At 39.0% G+C, this 20,297-nt stretch overlaps 1 protein-coding gene across 1 annotated transcript; it reads right to left on the reverse strand.

Moving 5' to 3' along the window:
• Nucleotides 1–1,808: 1,808 nt before the first annotated feature.
• Nucleotides 1,809–3,711, reverse strand: LOC135713629 (cytochrome P450 307a1-like). Its single transcript, XM_065236771.1, has 3 exons — nucleotides 3,122–3,711; nucleotides 2,260–3,051; nucleotides 1,809–2,197 (listed from the first exon to the last, which is right to left on the reverse strand). The coding sequence occupies exons 1-3, from the start codon at nucleotides 3,612–3,614 to the stop codon at nucleotides 1,866–1,868; spliced, it is 1,617 nt and encodes a 538-aa protein (XP_065092843.1). The 5' UTR covers nucleotides 3,615–3,711; the 3' UTR covers nucleotides 1,809–1,865.
• Nucleotides 3,712–20,297: the final 16,586 nt, after the last annotated feature.

Raw genomic sequence — 20,297 nt, forward strand, 5'->3', positions numbered from 1 at the left:
CATGCATGCAAACATTCATGCATGTAAACTTTCTTTTCACGTAAACTAGCAGCTTGCAAGAAATGTTGCAAACAAAGGTGGAATGTTTCATACAATATATGGAATATGGCACAACATGTCTCATCAATTTACACGATTTATAATGTAAATTTGTATGATTTATGACGCTCCATTAATGTGCATCATAGTAACGGAAATGTACACTACTTTTTTTTAGCTGTGTATGTATGTAGAAAAATTAGCCCGAAATATGAAAAACGAAAGAAAGAGTCGATGAAGGGAATCAATCAATGTAGATTGGTATATTTGATAAGTGACGCGAGAATTGTCACCTCCGGTGAGGTGACTCTAGCCGGCGCCGATAATGTACACAGATAAAAATTCTGAATTTCAATTGTGATGTAAACATTCATTCACGTAAACTTGTATTTCATTTCACGCAACCGAGCAACTTGCAAACAATGTTGTTTACAAAGATGGGCTTTTGTATACAATATTTGATGCATTGCATGAAATGTGTTCGAACTTTACATGATATATAATGAAAACGCTCCATTTATGTGCATCATATTGAACAGAAATTTACACTACTTTTTCGAACTGTGAGGAACAAGAAGAAGAGGTGACCACCCGAGGTGACAATTGTCACTTCACCATCACTTCACACGCTGCGCAGAATAGGCCTAACTCTGTAGCTATTGTCTGGAGGGACTGAACGTAACAAAGTTGTGTGACAATCGCTGGGATGCTTACGCCTTAATCAATGTTTGTACCTATTCCAATCGGGGTTGAAAATAATTTCCGCAAATGCTTATTATTGAAACAAATGTTTTAGCCGGTACAGAGCATCTTTTGGCAAGAATTCCGATCAAATTGATTAAGAAAACAACCTTAAAGAGAAACAGGTAATTGCCCAGTAAAAATTCAAAAATAAAAGTTCAATAAATACACCTACATATATCTGACAAATCTGTGTGATACATCTACGAGTGATGAGCAAACAAACGGATCAATACATTAAAAAATATATTATTTAATACATTCTTCTAAGTATAGCATATAGCAATTCATTCAAGCCAAAGCAACCTCACTTCTCCAAGCTATACTAGAATCGTTTATAATTTGAAAAATGTTCCTACTTTGTGCAACATATCAAGTCTTTACCAATCAATGACGGATGCTGACAAATCAACTTTACTTTTGTTTTCACTAAATCTTTGGCAAACGCTTCATGCACTTTCTCTACCTAGCAATTATTCATTTAAAAAAAAAAAAACTTACTCAAACAAACACTATGCTCAACTAGCTATCTAATCGAGTAAGGTAATCAGTTGAGAAGGGAATCTACTACAAGCTAATAGTCACAGTATAGGTATATGTATCTGCTTAAACTTATTACGATAATGCTCACTCTCACTTTCTCTCGTTTGTCTTGACTTGGTTTATCTCGGCTAAGAGTTCTCGCTTTCGAACTCCTTGTACTACATCACAGCGGTAAAAGTCGGGCAATAGTTCAATATAATAGTAATAATACGATGAATACTTTCACATTTTCAACTATAACAACAATCTTCGCCTAACACTTGAAACATGTAGAAGGGAGGGGAGGGAGGGATTCACGCTTCTGCGATCACTGTCTAGTGAAACACGTGGTTTCAAGGACTTCGATAGCGTATGCAAAGCGTCCTCAGTTCTGTTTTTTTGGCGGACACATTTGCATACGCGACAATGGATGAGAGAAATGGAATTAAATTACAAATCGGCGATCGATGGCGAACGAGTATTTTGCCAATCATGTGGCGGATCAGGATGCGTGAGTGTGCGTGTTTGTGCGGGTTCTTGTGAGAGGAAGAAGAACGAGGATTTCAATGTCGAAGGTTGATTTGAAATTCATATGACTTCTCCGGCATTGCGAGCGAGCCCACCGGAACGAAGTAGGATTGCCCGGAAAGCGGTGTGATTGTGTACGATCTTAGCAGATTGGCGATGATGGAGAAGCTGATCAGCTGCGTCATCTTGTAGCCCATGCACGACCGACGGCCGGCACCGAAGGGGATGAAGAAATCCGGCTTCATGAGGCGTCCATTTTGCAGGAAACGTTCGGGGACGAACTTTCCGGGGGTTTCCCAAAGGTCCTCCGACATGCTCAAGTCGTAGTTGTTGAGAAAGATCAGCGTGTCTTTGGGTACGTCGAAACCTTAAATATTTATTTTGGTTTTAGAAAAGCGAACGCTTTATAAAACGAAAAGAAATATTTACCTCCAATCTGACTGTCCTGGTTGGCCACGTGCGGTACGATGGGTGATGCGATCAGTCGAAGGGACTCCATGATGACAGCTTCGGTGTACGGCATGCGGTTGCGATCGGACAGGTCTACGGTGTGTTTGCCTTCCGCTTCCAACAGCCGATCAACTTCTGCTTGGATGTTCTGCTGAACTTCAGGATGTTGAATGATGTAACCGAAAGTCTTGACGAGGAAGTTGGCTACTGCCGAGTGACCGCCGATGATGTCCTCCAAGGCGAACAATGCAGTCTCCCATTCCATGTCCGGACCGATCTTGGACTTGACATGATTGATCAAGCTGTCGACGTAGTCATTCTCGGTGCTGCCTTCTACCCAGTTATCATACCGATCATTGATGATCGTGTCCAACATGATCTCACGGATTTCCTCGGCCAGCTGATCCATACGATTTAGGTTGCTACGGTGCAACGGCAGCAGGAACGGTAGGAAATCCGCAGCGTAACCTTGGTTCACTTCGTAGAAGATCAGGTCGAAATTTTTTACCATCTTCTGGAATTTTGGATCGTCCAGTTCAAAGCGATGACTGGCAAAGTACTGCGAGAAGACGTTTGCGCAGATGTTCATGATGATCGGTTTGATCTCGATGACTCTGTCCACGTTGCATTCGCCAATTACCAAGCGGATCTCGTCGTTGACGAAATGGTTCAGCTCGTTGAAACGATTGGAAAAATTACGTGGGAAAGTGTGTGGCACCAGCATGTCACGACGAGCCTTCTGGACCTCAGACCAATCACAGAACGCAAGTGCTTTAGGAAGAAGAAAAAACAAACAATCAATACTCTTCTGGTCTTGCACTTGGCACTGTCGCATACTTACAGTTCTCCTTGTTGCCGGAAAAGAGCAGCTGATAACGGCGGAAATTCGGACGGCTGTCGAAGTACTGCGCCTTGTTGATCAAGACTTCCTTGATGTGTTCGATTCCGTTAACTACGACCGCATCTACGAAGCCAAGTTTAAGGTTCACAACCGACCCGAACTTCTTCGCCAACACGCTGAACGCCTTATACGGAACATCGTAGCCACCCAATTCCTTCAAATTTCCAATGATCGGATAGCTCTTCGGACCGGGAGCTTTCCGAAGCACTTTCACTTCCGAACCGATGCTGTTCTTATTGTTATTATGATCTGCCTTCGAATCCACTGACCACCACTGTCCGAAAAGAAAACTCTTCACTAGCTTCACAAGATCACTTTTCACGTTCATTTTCTGCCTCACTTCCGAGAGTAGCATAATCAGAGTCACCAAAAAGCAGGCCACTAGCAGATAGATTGTGTTGGAGCTGAACAAAAACATCGTGAACTTTTCCATGGTTTTCACTTTTCACACCTCAACTTGTTTTGGGAGCACTCAAGCAACGATACACCTTTATCTGCTAGGCCAAGGATCAACTTCGATCTTCACAGCACAAACTATAGGAACGGTGTGATACTGATCTCACCGATCCTGTCGCTTTTATACGACGTGATTATTCCGAAAAGAAAACAACCGAACCAGAAGAAGAGTCTCCAGGAAAAGAGTAATTCACAAAATGGAAAAAAAAACTCACTCATCATCGATACGAAAACTGCCAGGAGATATCTAGCCTGCGAAGTGGGAGAGCGATCCTAGGCACAGATTCATTGCATATTCAAATCATTTCGGACGCTCCATACATATTCAGAGCACGAGGAGGAGGATCGATACCGATCCGCAACGGCCCAGGCATCCTTTTTGATTTGAAATTACGGTACAATTTTTGAAGACAGTTATTTCGGTGGATGAGTGTCCGAATTCACGTTCCATAGGCATAAGATCTTCCAAAAATAGGCATTCGATGGCGGATGATTTAAGCACACACACAACCTGCACGGATTCATATTTATGGCCAAGCAAATTGTTCATTATCGCTAGTTTTTGATCCGTCTGTTAATACCTCATTCATCGGTAAATTCTGGAGCACCGGGAAGTATAGGCATTATATTAGAATCGATTTGAATGAGCCACCTCGCCATCATCTGGCAAAACGATTGATATGGAACTGTATTTCATTTTCACCGAGTTCCCACTTGAAACTCGTATGTACTCAGCAGAACGTAGCGCGCTGTCGTCAATGGTAGTCCCGGCGAGACTCAGAGCCAGAGCCAAGAACAAATGAAAGTTAATCTATTCTGAACGGCCAAATCGGTTTCGGGAGGAACGGATGGTGCTGCCTGATTAAGTATTTCGGACGACGGTGTGATCTTGAATTTTTATCTCACCCAATCATTGATAGGGGCAAACGACGGCGGTGACGCTGGTGGGTTTACTGTCGCGATCGGATGCGGGGGTCTAGAATTTTTTTTTTTTGGGGCAGATCACACACAGGATGTTCCTAGGTACGTGTATGCAGATGAAATTTGTTTCAATAATGGATACGGTATGGATTAGCGTTTTAAGTAGTTCTGAAGTTATCACATTTTGTTTCAGTGGTACGATGCGGAACATTTCAATAGCTGTTGAATAAATGTGTATAGCATATAAGTAATCAAAAATTCACTACTCTGGCACAAGTCATCTATGGACAGTATCTAGCTATAAATTACCTAATCATCTAGCTCTTATGGATCTGAAGCATGCAACAATGTGTAAGAGAAATGATTTCACACATCACTCGAATAACTGCTAAAGCAATCCTTTCACAGCAAAAAATTAATATTACTAAATAACACATCAAAGATGATGCACTTCAACGACGTCGAAAGTTTGGTGTACTTTAAATTGCCTCCAAAGGAAAAAAAATTACTGCATTTGGGCAGTGGATATACCTACACACCGGGGGATGTAAGATTTGCTTACAATTATGTGGGATACATCATCACAGGATGTTAGAAGAAACCGCATGAGCGGAGGATGAGCTATACCGAGCTACGGTCCAATGCAAGAAAATTGGAGACCGAAAAATGTGGAGTGTTTTAATTATGACGATAAAAAATAAAAAAGGTGCCGACTGGACTCGAACCACAGGCGTTGCGATGATCAGACCTGTACTTATCTTCACTGCTCTCTCCATGCTTCGCTAAAACCGAATAAGAAGCGCTCATAGTACGGTAATTTTATTTTGCGTGCATTTTCTGCTGAACGGAAATTGAAGAGACTCGAAGCAAGTGTGTGCGTCGTTCTACAATGTTATACATTAAAAGCTTGGTGGCATAGTCGAAAGTGTAGACAGAACACGAAATAAAAAAGATAAAAAAAATCATTGCATCATCTGCATGGAATCCTTATATCATTCTCTGAGGGATTCACTGCAGAGGATGATAGGAAACGCAACTAACATTGAATGTAATATTTTTTTGGTTTGCGTATACTGGGAAAGAAATGGAATCGATGTAAATTTTTTATTCATATTTGCGGGATTTCTCGCGTAACATTTGAACATAGCGCTACAGGTTTTGTTGCCAAAAGATGATTAGTTGCGTTATTACATTTGTATTTTGGTAACGTGACGCCAGTACTAAATTAAAGTTCGGAAGTCTGAATTCCTACTTTCGAACCTACTTCCGACATTTACGGAAAGCAACAACATCATTGTTGTATTGTTATTGATGGCACTTTTGACAGTTCTTTTTCACTACCGCCATTCGCCTCGGAAGTCAATTCATATTCAAAGATAGTTTAGAGGAACTTCCATAAGAAGTCAGAAGACACTTTCAGGGAAAGCCAAATAGGACTCCTAAGGGAAGTCAGAAGGAGCTTCCACTTGAGCTTCCAAGATAAGAATTTTCCGAATTTTCCAAGATAAGAAGAAACGTGCTCAACTTTTTGGCTCAGCTCTGGTACTATCTTCGGTCCCAAGCTAATCGATTCACCCCTCGAAACATAGGAAAATCGATTAACCCCTCATTTTATCTGTCAAACTTTCACACACGGATAGAAATCTCCTTATACCTTTTGGCAAATTTCTATTGCTGATTATTCATAAAATGTATAAGTCAACTAATAAGCAGACGCCTTGCAAAAAGTTAATGAAGCTCATGTGTCAAATGAAATGTATAAGCGGTCACACATACCTTTTATGCATTCTTGTAGGACCTATGTGGTTTGTCTTATGGAATGTATAAGGCTGATGCTTTGGCAAAAATGTATAAGTGAAACAGATGAATAAAATAATTGATTTTCGTTTCGTGTAGCGAATCAAAACAAACATTGTGTAGTAAGAGAATTTTGACTATAATGGGATACGTTAATCGATTTGCTTGGGACCAATAGGCTAGTCAAGTAGTGAGCCAATTTAAAATCGTTAGTTTCGTATTGATTGTTGGTAATAGTTCAAATTTTTAAGCCGGTTAGCAATATTCAGCATCTTCATTACAACAGAAAAGGATTTCACAGTTTGAATGTTATGCTAGTATGTATGATTATTTGTAGCATCAACATGAATTATTATTCTTGTACACTCTTTAAAGGTTTGTGATCATCAACAGATAATTCGATACGTGGATGCTAACAGCCCTCATGTGATTCATTTATCTGGAATAATAATGCGTTGGATGTTGAGCTAAATCAGCAACACCAGAATGGGGAAAGAAACTCTTAGCTTGTGGGTAAAAATAACAAAAATGAAACGCATGTCAAATTTATTAAATCTAAACCAATTTGTCAACAAGAGATGCAGGATATCCTTTAAAGCCTTATTTGATCACACCATTCCGTTTTTTTTTTCTGGCGATACAAGGCAGACTAAATTTAATGAAATCCGTTCAAAAACAAGAATGATAAAAGAGAGAACTATTCTTTGGTGCAAACCTAGGGGCAAGACAGCTCCTAATCATGAGCAATTTCAGAGTTGCTTTTGAGGCACCTCGAGTAACTCACGTTGCTCATTGAGCAAGATCACTGTCATTTGCTTTCTCACTTTTCGCATCATAGCAACATATGGAGGTGCGAGGCCGAAAAGCTGCTGTCAAGCAAAAAAAAACAAAAAAGAAACATCCGGCTCGATTTGGTAGAAGAACCAAGGGGTAAGTCACTCAGCACATTGTGCCGAAATTATATTCGGCACAGCTTGGGAACATCCATCGGCACATTTTCAGCATACCTTCGGCACGATCTTGTAGGCATTAAATTGTTGTAAATAAAATGGGACCACTGCTGGACAAGTGTCATTGAAGTTGTTCAGAACATTACGTGCTGTTTGACTGTATGTTCAGGAACATCTTCTAATTGAATATACCAGAGGAACTCAGACCAGCTGTTCACTTATAGATCTAAATACGAAATGTAGGTTCCAGAGTGGGCTGAAGAGAAAGAGACAGTTGATCAGACCTCATTAGTACCCTTATTTCAAATAATGCTGCAATTCCCACAAAACAAACTAAAGAAGCCTATTCATCACCCTCTATAGTCGGTCTCCAACAGTGCTCCCCACCGGTTCCAACTCTTTCCGGCCGAAAGGCTAGGTTTCTGGTCTGCCTTTGGCTTTGGTTTGCCATTATAAAACACTAAAACACAGGACTTTTATTACCCTATGGATCACAAAACACCGAAATTTCGCACACTCGCCACTTCCCGCGTCATCCTCAATCCGATTTATCCTTGCGATTTCAAACCAAAACATTCAAGGCGTCAGAAATACCGGGTTGCCGGGATGGGTGTTTTACAAACAATCGCAGCTTGCTCTATGACCGGCACAATCGACATACTTGCGGCACACTGACAAAAAAGATGACTCAAGATTGGTGTGCGGAGTGACCTACCCCTTGAGAAGAACTCAATCCGCCTGACCAAATACTCCAGATCCGGCAAATTATACGTACCCTGCACGTCCTCTGATACTCGTCGAAGCGATTCCATTCCCATCGCTCAATACTCTAGATGAAACTACGAACCAACCACTGGATTCCCATGGCGCCGTTCTGCTGCGAGCGGACATGCTCACACTTCTGGTGCTACTGCTGTGCTTTCTGAATAATCGTGATGTGGTCCGCTTTCTGCAATACACCACCTGCAGCCGTCAACGGAAGTGTTTGTTCAAGATTAACATAACTACTTTAAAGAAGATATTTCATCCAGAAGGATAAAAATTGTTTTGTTGTTTTATTTGTTATTCTTTTAACTATTATTTATTATATTCGAAGCATGTTTCGTTCTTGAGTTATATGCCAGTGATTGCCCGCAACGATTTCTCGTTCTCCTCGGTGGAGCCGTTTTCTAAACGGAGGGATAAACGGAGTAAGCCAAGAGGTAAAGAGGCAAAAAATCGATGCACGTCAATTTAATTTTGAGGTACATTGAGTTACTCACGAGTTACTCGCTGTAAAAATGCAACTCAGAGTAAATCTGTCTTACCCCTTGGTGCAAACAATGTAAATATTTTCCTTTTTTGGAAAAAAAAAACAGGTAATCCAATCCTCTGTCAAGAAGGAGGGTTGCTGAAGCCACCAACATTGGTCGTGTCAGCACTGTAGCCTACAGTTTTTCTGCTATGTTTATATGTGCATTGACGACACGTATGCTTTACAGAATCTTATGTTAATAATCATTAATGAATCATGATTTTTTCATGATTAGCTTGCCTAATTTAAAAATTAAAATAATAAATGTTTAATTCCTACATTTACGCGCTTGTTAATCATATATCACGATTATTTTGTCGTGCAACAAATCAACCTTCTATCTGGACGGAGCAAAATTTCTCAATGTTTGCATCAGCTGTCTTAGATTGGCAGATAATCGAGCCAAAGAAGCAAAAACTTTGGCTTCAAGCAAAATGTTCGTGGATGACGTTTCTGCCACCGGAGTGAGGTAATCATGACGTTTGATTATTGAATACAATATGAATGAAGAAAAGATACCAACTGCTGTCATGATTACCTGAGATTTGTCAAATAATGTAAATATTTACATCGATTGCATCGAAGAATTGGAGTAAAGAAGAATGTGTCTAGATGCATCTTAACAGCTTGTCAACTGCATTATATAAAGGAAATGTCGGCTTCGGCAATACCTTAATCTATTTATTTATTTATTTATTTATTTATTTATTTATTTGTCGTCAATCAGTGTAGACCGTTTTACAATTGACCACTTAATCCAGCAGTTTTGGCGTGACTTTCTACCAGCGATTCCGCAAAACTGAACCAACTAATTTCTATTATTTTATGAAACGCACAAATGATGGCTACTTTTCTCGTGGTTCTAGAAGAAAAAGTCTCAAAATAATGTTTTATTTCAAAGTTCAAGTGGTAGTAAACGTCATTTAAAGTGCTCGAATAAAGTGGTTAATTGTTGTCTTACGGGAGAGTTTACCGGCCTGAAAATAAAAAAAAATATTTTCTGTACGTTTTTATTTTTCTAAAAATATTGGGAAAAATTATCAAAAATCCAAGAAATCAGTTTCTTCCTTAGATTTTTGTCAAAAATTACATATAAGAATATTTTTTCTATCTCATCATCAAAAAAATTGACTCTCAGAAAAACTGAAAAGTCGATGTTTTGAGTCCAACTTTATGCCATAATGACTTATAAAAAATGTTTTCGCTCGTAAATTTTATTTGAAAAAATTAGAAAAAATGTGATTTTTTTAGATTTTTTATAATTTTTTTCAATATTTTTAGAAAAATAAGAATGTAACTATTTTTTTTCGAAGCGGTGTACTGACGTTACGCGAGGAATTAAAATATTGCTTTAATTTGGTTTTTGTCATTGTAAAGTCAATATTATCGCAGTGCTAGGGGCATCCCACTCTAAACTTCATACCAAATATCAATCAAATATTTTTAAGTTTCCCGCAAGTATTCTTAGGTATTTTTAAGTATTTCTAACCTTGGCTAGATTTCCATCGTAGTAACACTTGTTTTTTTACGACCTGTTGCTAGTGTAGTTGTTTGTTGTCAGTCGTCTTGTATTTATAGAAAAATCATATGAGTGTAAAGGGGTAAGTATTTCTATCGTTTTATTATGTGTATACACATATAGTATTATTTCAATTTTTCAGCAATTCAGATTTCAAAAATGCATAACTTCAAGAGCTAGTTACAAAAAAACGATGTTCGGAGTACAAATATAACTGTATCTTCCGATCGAGTGATATCTTAAATTGTTTAATGGCTCACATATAAGATCCAGCTGATGAATGAGTATTAAATTTTCTACACATGTTAACTACCAGCGAGCAGCGGATCATCTGACTACGTATATTTTCTTTTGCAAAATATTCTGATTCCAAGCAGACCAAGAGAATACTGCGTGGAGGAAGCGCTGATAAATTTTTAGGAGCGCAAAAATGCCTGAGAAAATTTAGGAAGGGAAGTTTGTTGATCCACTGGGTGTGATTCGTTCCTTTCCGGAAGCTTTTGGCCATGTGTATTATTGAATCAACTTCCAGAATGTTAATTTTTTTAAAGTCATGAAATTATAGCATCACATTGAACATATCATATTGTTTGTTTTTATTATACGTATGAAAAAATAAAGAAAGCTAAACGTTAAGAAGCTGGGAAGCTAAGAGATCTGGGTACGAGTAATACACCCATATTCTTGTTTAAAATACTGTTCGAATGTGAACGAGAATATGGGTGATAGTATGGTCGCATGGTTTCGTCACATCTAATTATGCGTTTAATAGGCGGGCGTTGTCATCGTCACATAGCCAAGAACGTAGCGGACTAAAAGAACAACACAAAATTCACTAGGTATGACAATAATAAAACTTAAATCTAACGAACGACAACAAAAGGTTCACATGTCTCTCAGAATTAATTCCTTTTGGTACATGACACATGATTACACCGAAAATAATCCGAAACACCTAGCTATTCACGCTCTTAATCAAATAAATGTTAGTTTTTTAACAAACTGACCAATATTAACATAAAACACCTGACATTTTATAAACAAGCTAATGGAATTGGTATAGCAACCAAGAAAATAAACTAACGCTTGATATTTCTTAAGTATTTTTAAGTATTTTTAGGTATCTTAGATATCACTAAGATCTTTATATGTATATTGGGAAAATTACAAAGTTTAGAGTGGGATGCCCCTAGTCGCAGTGCTTATTATATGTGTCCATCATTTGGTTCAAGAACCAAATTTGGCATAATTCATACGATGACGATTTGTAGCAAATATATTTCTATTTCGATGGTGTATATAAATTTAAGGATGACAATACTTCTATTGAATCAACGCAATGTGATACGATATCGTTTACGAATGAAATCATAGTAAATTCACGACGTTCTTTTAATGTTTGGATTTTTATGAGCATGCACCGAGCTGTGTAAGATGGCAGAGGAAATACAGTCCAACCTTTCGTTCTGCAAAGTATCGTGATCGTCAGGGGGTAAACAAAGTCCTAGAGCACTCAAATTTGGCCAATAGATACTCTGAAACACAATGTATCCACGTGCCAAAATTGAGCTCTCAAGGATGTTGTATACCCTCCTGACGATAATAGAATAAGGTATTGCCGAAGCTGTCATTTACACTATCAGAAAAGGCCGCAAGAATTGTGAATGATATAGATAGAAAGTTTTTGTCTTGGGTAAAGTTGTTCAGCTAATCAATACCTTTCGGACAGTTGGCATATCAGTTTATAATTCATTCACTACGCGGCGCCAGTGTACAAGTGAATATTTCAATACGCTATATATTGAGATCTTGGCCATTTAAGAAATTGTTGTCTACGACAAAGTTGTTATTTATGGTTGGTGGACAGCAGTTCAGCTTTGTCTCTCTAAGTGGCACTAAAAAGAAGAAGCATCGCTACGGACAAATTTTTCCGTTTATATATAGATAGATACACACTTAGAAAAATTCATGTTAATTTATGTGCTCTGAGAGTGAAACAAACGAGCGTAAATTTTGACATAAAATTGAGTCATAACAGACGCGAAATTTAGCTCAATCAAACAAACTTTCCAGTCTCGGAGTACTTAATATTACATGACATGTTTGTTTACGTCTCATCTTTTATGTCAAAGATGGATTCCTTCACGTGTAAAATTGATTATTTCTAAGTGTGTAGATACAAATATTCACTTGTAGGCTACTGTGTTGCCTGACTTATAACGAATATACGTTGCATATGAGTACCCCGAATACAACGTATAGTTTGTCTAATTTTACATTGTAGATGCTATGCAAAATTATACGAGTCATACGTTGTATTCGGGGTACTCGTATACAACGTATATTCGTTATAAGTCAGCTAACACAGTAGCGCTGTGTAGTGAATGAACTATAAACTAATATGCCCGCCGTCCCAAAGGTATCTTATCTAATCTAATCTTCACACAATTCGTATGGCTTTGGTCACTTAAACAACGTGGCCGAAAAAACATGCTAAACTCAAAGGAAATATATTATTTAGTTCATAAGTTTTGATTATTATTTCTTATTATCGTATACTATATATCATTCATTATATCACTCACATTGCATTTATGAAGTTACACATAGTAACCAAATGAAATTCTATTGAAAAGTTATGACCGAAAATATGATATGTTATGACCAAAAACTATAAATATTAACTAAAAGTTTTACGAGCAACTGTACATATCGCAAATTCCCATCGCCGTCTTTTTAAAAAGTAGAGCCACGCTGTAGGTGGCTAAAACTTGTGATGTGACCGAGTTTATGAGCCATGGGTCTTCTGATCTCTTTAGTGAATCGAATCTTTTGAATAGCTCGTGAGCGGATCGTCCATCTCTAGTTTTAAACTTTAATTTCTCTATTAATTTAAGGTAACCAAAACCACACATTTCTTTTCTGATTTTTAATTTTGATTTTGATTGTCAATATATCTTAAATTTAAAAAAAAAATCCGAAGAGCCAAAATAACCGGCTCACCTTAATGAGCTGAACGCATCAGATCCGCTTAGCAAGATTTCCCACATCTACTTCGAACGTCGATTTGCTCGACTACGCAAACTAACACCACCATCAGGTAGAGGAGAAATTTCCCCTTCAAGATGACTGTATTAGTTTGCATAGGTGTGCTAGCAATTACGAAAAATCATTTGCCAAAGCTGCTTCAGAAAAATCAAAACTGGAAATTGCATCATCCGTGGTAGCTGCCCCCCGCTTGCATCATGAATGAATCTCACGCGTGTCGCTATTGTGATCACAAATGTTGTCAATCGTCCAGCCAAAATAATCCAGGTCATCGTATGTCTAACAAGCCTTCCTCCGATATCAACATACTGCGTATGCTCCTTCCAGCGATGAAGATGGAACAAAAGTAAACACGAACACCTGAACTCACTTCGCGCATGGAAATCAAATGCACCGTTGCATGGAGTAATCTATTGGAATCGAATTCACTACGCAGAAAGCGCGTCGTAAGTTCTCGAACATGTGACTTACATCATGTGCACCCCGTATGTTAAACGCGCAAGTGTTTCATTTGACCCAATAAAAGGATACACCCAGTGCAGCATCTACGCTGGAGGTGGATCTCGAAAATTCACATCGGTCACCGCCAAACCAATCAACGGGCCAATAGCAACGGTTGGACACAATCATACTTGCAAATACTGCCCAAATAACATACTTTTGTCACCCTGCGGCGAAAGGTGACCGATCGTATCGGTACATTGTGGCCGCTGTCCAGCTGTGCGGTCACAACCGATCAACCCAACTGTCACAGCAGCCCTAGATATCGATTCCGTAGCAACTCATCAATATGGACGAATTTTGTTTAAATCGAGCTGGATTTGGACAGGCGCATCGATCAATATGACCCGCCGATCGCTGATGGAGAGACCTGGTTTCCTTGTTTTGTCTACACCAGCAAGCAATGCAAATAGGTTAGGTTAAGAGAAATCACCAGGCGTAGGATTAATTTTGTGTTCTCTGGAGCTACCTCGGGTCGAGGGAGGATGGTGAGGCTGGCAGCTGCCCTGAATGCATTCGTCAACAGCTCCGGTTAAACGTTACGCATATGGGCAACTTTTCATTACTACTTGCATATTGTTTTGCCCGCGCGTTTTCGAGGGAGTTGAGTTCAATCAGATGCGGAAGACAGTCTTGATTTGAATCCTTAATGACGTGACCGGTCGCAGGACGGTGATGGCCAGCGGAGGCGTGTGATGGTCAAAGGGAGGGAGGATCGATGTCCTAACGGTGCTAAAGGTGCAAAGTAAAGCTGATTTGATTTGAATTTAAAATTGCAATCCCTAGGGCTAGTTGGCATAGAATTAGAACGTGTCAATATGCATTTGAATAAATGAGCTGGAAAGGATTACACACCTGTAAACCGGTTGCTGCAGGCTAAGGCTGGGAAGGTATTCTTGATTTTTACAACAATGTAGATCTTTTTATGTATCCTAATTAGCTCAAAAGGCCAACATCATTTTAACAAGTTAATAAATAACAACAGTGTTGAACATCCTGTTGAGTACCAGGACGAACGATTTTTTTTTCAACAAACCCATTCTCAGCAATTACTCATCCGATTTTCATAAACTTGGATTTGTATGTAACTTATTCCGTAGGTACCACCCCCTTTGAACCCTCCTCGTTCTTGGGAGATGTAAATATGTGTTTTTTGTACTTTTTAACCAGCTTGACCAAATGTTTTAAGTTTTCACGCGAATTGGTTGTCTGGTGCAGCAAATGATATCAGATAGATGAAATACGATATTATCGGTTCTGGAAGTCCCGGAAATCGGTTCTGTAGGACATAGTAAGGCAAAAGTATCTTGTGACATGTCAAATAGGTAGAATCAAGTGAATGAAGATGATTTGAGATGATTTTGGCCAGTTTGGCATCGGTTCCTGAACGCGATCCATTTCTAGTCATAATCCAGAATTTACGGAACCAGATACTGTAAGCCTTGGAACAGATGAAAATGTGCCTATATGACAATGAAATTATCTGAAATAATCGTTCATGGCCATATCCTATGATTTGATATGCAGTATGAATAATTTGTCTCAAAAATGACTATGGCCTAAAGAACTGAGTTTCATTGTCGTGATTGGAACCACCTCATGATATGGTTTTCATGAATATGATTATACCTTACCGTATCGTATTGTGGAATGTATGAAATGGAATTCCAGAATCCCGGAACCGATGCCATTGTGACCATATGCCAAAGGAATCAGCACAAATAATCTTTATTGACCTAGCTTATCATGCTAACATGATTTGATATGCAACATGATTATTATACCGCGAATGTTACTGTGGGGTATAAAACCGGATTCCACGAATTTCCCGGAAGCGATGCCAATGTGCCCATATGTCACTAGAAACACTACAACCTGCTTTCATTGATCTCATAACCTCAATGTAATTATATTCCACCAAACCGTTCGCCGAAATTCACACATCCGCGTTCCGGAACCAATCCAAACTGGTCAAAATCATCTCAAATCATCTTCATTCACTTCACGGTAACCGCAAAATACCCAATAATGACTACAAAGTAAGCATTTTCGAGGGAGACTGGGACTACCCATTGAATGAGTAAAAATATTACCCATTTATGAGTATTTGTTACTCAAAAATGAATACTTACTACTTGTTTTTGTAGTTGTAATTACTCATAAATGGGTAAAGTTTTACTAATTTAATGGGTAGTCCCAGTTTCCCTCGAAAATGCTTACTTTGTAGTCATTATTGGGTATTTTGCGCTTACCGTGTTGATACTACCTATTTGACATGATTATACACAAGATACTTTTGCCTGAGATGTTACCAACCGGTGGAAACTAACGATTTTAAATAGGCTCACTACTTGACTAGCCTATTGGTCCCAAGCAAATAGATTGACGTAACCCATTCTAGTAGAAATTCTAGTACTACACTATGTTTGTTTTGATTCGCTATGAAAATTTGACAGATAAAATGAGGGGCTTGTGAATTTTCCTATGTTTCGAGGGGTGCATTGATTAGCTTGGGACCGAAGATAGTACCAGAGCTGAGCCAAAAAGTTGAGCACGAGGTCGGTGGGATTTTTCTGAGGCATAAAAATCTCTCGTCACGTCTGGTGTTGAATGGGTGCGATATCCTACGCGAGTGTGGAAGCTGCCTTCCTGCACATTCGATTGCCGTCAATGGATGGCAATCGGTGTCCGTCGGTGATTGGCACTAGATTGCGGAACAGAAACCGACGATAAATAATGGAAAAAAGAAGAAGAAGATTATTACAGAAAATATGTCGACTACGATGACCGCTTACAAAATTGTTCAAACCACTGATTTCCTATGATTATGCTCAATCAACTGTTCAGCAGCCAACTTTGATGTTTCTGGAACGTATAGAATAAAGCTCAAAAATCATGGCTACTATGTCATACTGCACAATACAATGTTTCTCACAAAACAGCTGCTTGATCATAACATAATACCATAGAGGTAACTCTAAGACTAGTAGGTCCCGAAGAAACGTGCTCAACTTTTTGGCTCAGCTCTGGTACTATCTTCGGTCCCAAGCTAATCGATTCACCCCTCGAAACATAGGGAATTCCACTAACCCCTCATTTTATCTGTCAAACTTTTATAGCGAATCAAAACAAACATTGTGTAGTACTATAATTTTGACTAGAATGGGGTACGTTAATCGATTTGCTTGGGACCAATAGGCTAGTCAAGTAGTGAGCCAATTTTAAATCGATAGTTTCGTATTGATTGTTGATAATACCCCGTTCACATTACACTGTCTTGCAATGAGCACTCATACATCTAGTTTTCACTGTAAATCCTAGGTATGAGTGCTCATTGCAAGACAGCATATATTACGTGATATGGGCTGTAATGTGAACGGGGTATAAGTATTTGAATTTATGCTTGGCTTAAAAGCTTTATTCTGCATAGTGCACACTACTGAGATAAAAATTTCAAATGGTTTGTGCCATGCCAAGTCAGTTTCTTACCATATAAGTTCAAATTTTGGAAGGCTCCTCAAGATCCGATTTGGAACCGTTTGAGCACTATGGAGCGAAAATTTTAAATTTTGCATCTATCTAATGCTCACTCCCGAAGTTTGCATAATAGGGAACATAATATTTTTCTGGCTTTAAATTAAAACCAGCAAGAGCACCCCTCTGAAATGTTCACCAGTGAAAGATAAGAAGCTTGAACAAACATTAGAAAAAAAATGCATTAGCCTGACAATGGTTTTTCCTGATTTTCTTGTGATTTTCGTACACCGACAATTTTTGTGAAAAAAATTATCAGATTATATTTTTCATGAATTGCTGAGTTAATTTCCTTATTGCTATACAACCACAGACAAACAGACGAAACACTTTGAAAAAGTTTTTCTTGAAAATATAGTATCTCCAAACATAGGACCTCAGTAACGACATCTATCGGGACTCGCTAACTCGCAAACAATATTGCATAAAAGTTCTATAGAATGTATAGAAACGTCAAAGTGATCCGATGCCAGCGCTCCGGCAAGTAGTTCGCGGAACTGATAATATATTTTTTTACACGTTTTAAAATTTAGTTTATTTAGTTGATTTTGTTTAAAACTAACTACAGTATAATCAATAATATGATTTGAGCAGTAGCTACACACTAAGATTATTTTACAGATTTCTGTAAAATTTTACCGAAATCTCAACAGCTGAACGTTCGGTAAACAATTTTACAGATTTTCTGTAATTATTTACAGATATCTGTGAAAAGTTCACAGATATTTGTGAAAAATTACAGAAAATTTGCGAAACTGTTTACCGAACGTTCAGCTGTTGAGATTTCGGTAAAATTTTACAGATTTCTGTAAAAAATTCTAAGTGTGTATACTAAAGATCCGAGAGATGTCACCCCTTCAGTGGTAGGAAAATCATTTTTGCAGTATGGAGAATATCAGAAAATTTGTGACTAAACATGCTTTCACAGAAGGAAACAAATAAACGAGTGTTTACCTTATCACCATAGTAATGTACTCGTGTAATTTTTGTGCATCTAAAACTGCCCATAAAGACGATTATGAATAAAAACTGAAAATTTTCATGCATTTCCAAATGGTTTCCTACCACTCCCATACATTCGAAAGTGAATGGCCCTCTGGTGTGGACGATGTCAAATACAACAAGACATGATTAATTAATTACATTTCAACTTGTAAATGAAAATCCAGTTCTCCTACGTCTACTGCGTTATCACAATCTATGATAAAGGTGACATAATTAATAAAATGTTTAAGGATTTCAATTCTTTGTCTTCTGCCTATTCTGTCCAAAACTGGATGTATTAGGTCCTCGAAAGAGAGAGGTCTCCGACCGCCAAGGATAGTCGCTAAAACGTTCTGCAAATGCGACCACGCCGCCGTCACTCGAGGACACTCACTCAGTTTATGCTTCAGTGTTTCCGTTGCTGAATTGCAGTGTAAGCACTGGTCGCTGTCCACGCGCCGAATTAGGTTCTGCAGCGTGACGTCACAAATGAACTCAGTGTGGCTCAGGCTGAACCTTTTTGACAGTTCAGTGGTACTGTTTACGAGCACTTAGTCGTGTTTTTTCGAAAAAAATATTCTTAAATTTCCGAATTTCAACTTGAAAATTGTCGAGGAACAGCGCGTAGAAAGGATGTTGCTCATGGACATTGCAGAAGTGTGGTTTACATCTCACTGCAGTCTGAAAAATTATCGAGAAAATCTACCCAAGAAAAAAACGACTAAGTCCACGTAAACAGTACCACTGAACTGTCATCAGATTGAGGTTAACCCCGACGGTGCAAAACCTAATGGTGTGACAAAGCAGTCTGTGCTCAACTTTCTCGTTGACGAGCAAATACCAGCTGCTACGTTGGGATGATGACAATTTTCTGCTTTTAATGTTGAGCCATACGCGCCTCCAGTTCACTGCAGGATATCGCAATTCGACTCGTGGTTGGTCGGTTGATTTTGTTGGATTTGGGGGGGGGCAAACGAGGGTATGTTTGCAGGATAGTTTTTAGGCAGTGAAGGTCAGCAGAGGGAGGGTCAGGATTTGTATGAGAGAGGAAGGAATTGTAGAAGGGAATGGAGCCGATCTCCTGAAGATATCGGTTGATCAGCAGCGCTTTTGCTTTCAGCGCTGGCAGCTGCAGTTTCAGTCCTCCTTGATCACGTGGTCTAGCCAGTTCTTGCATTGGCACACGCGCTGGCTGTCTTCTCCACAAAAACGTTCCCATGGTTGCTGTTATTTTGGCCGTATGGACACAGTGCAGTGGCAATTCGGACGACAGATACCATACCTTGGCCGTGGTGTTGGTTTCCTTAGCAACAAAATTAAGGAATGACACCGATAATGACCATGCATCAGAATCCTAGTCTTAACCACTTCAAACTAGGGAACAACGAATAGAAGATTAGGAATCACATTGATGAAGACTAACTAACTAATTTTTTCCTTGTTTCAAGATCATCCTCGGTAGACAAAGCCGAGTCTTGTCACTGTCAACAAGGCATAAAAAGTAACAAAGACTAAGATGTGTTCCTTGGATTACTGAAAAATCCTGTTCCCCTAGTTTGAAGTAGTCAGGACTAGGAATCGGTGGTAGATCACACATCCCGTAACGTACCACGAAAAGGTGATCTACACACTTAGATTTTTTCGCCGAGATGGGCACCACCGAGCAGCTCGGCATTTTATTTTGCTGGATCTCAGTAAAAAATTTGCCGAGATTCAGCTAACAAACGGGAATTTTGCTGAGATCTCAGCTAACAAACATATTTTTTGCTGAATTTCCAGCAAAATAAAATGCCGAGCTGCTCGGTGGTGCCCATCTCGGCAAAAAAATCTTAGTGTGTACCCACGTTTTGGGGCACAACCCTATATAGTACAAGGTGATTCCCACCCTCAACAGAAAAAAATCTCAGCAAACTATGACTTATCTTCTTGTCCACCGATGGAATTTTTTCCTTCATTTCCTCTCGAACCCCAGCCGGAAGCGCTCAAATTTTAACCTCTCTGGGAAGCACTCGCAAGAGCAGCACAAAATTTCAAGCGAACTTATCCGTTCCTAACTTTCAAGAAAACTCATCAAAATTGTTCATTGCCAACGGGAAGCAAAATCCAGAGTAA

The sequence above is a fragment of the Ochlerotatus camptorhynchus genome, unplaced genomic scaffold (assembly GCF_037179485.1).
Source record: "Ochlerotatus camptorhynchus isolate MF236.1 unplaced genomic scaffold, CSIRO-AGI_Acam_v1.1 ptg000574l, whole genome shotgun sequence".
In the NCBI taxonomy this organism is placed as follows: Eukaryota; Metazoa; Arthropoda; class Insecta; order Diptera; family Culicidae; genus Ochlerotatus; species Ochlerotatus camptorhynchus.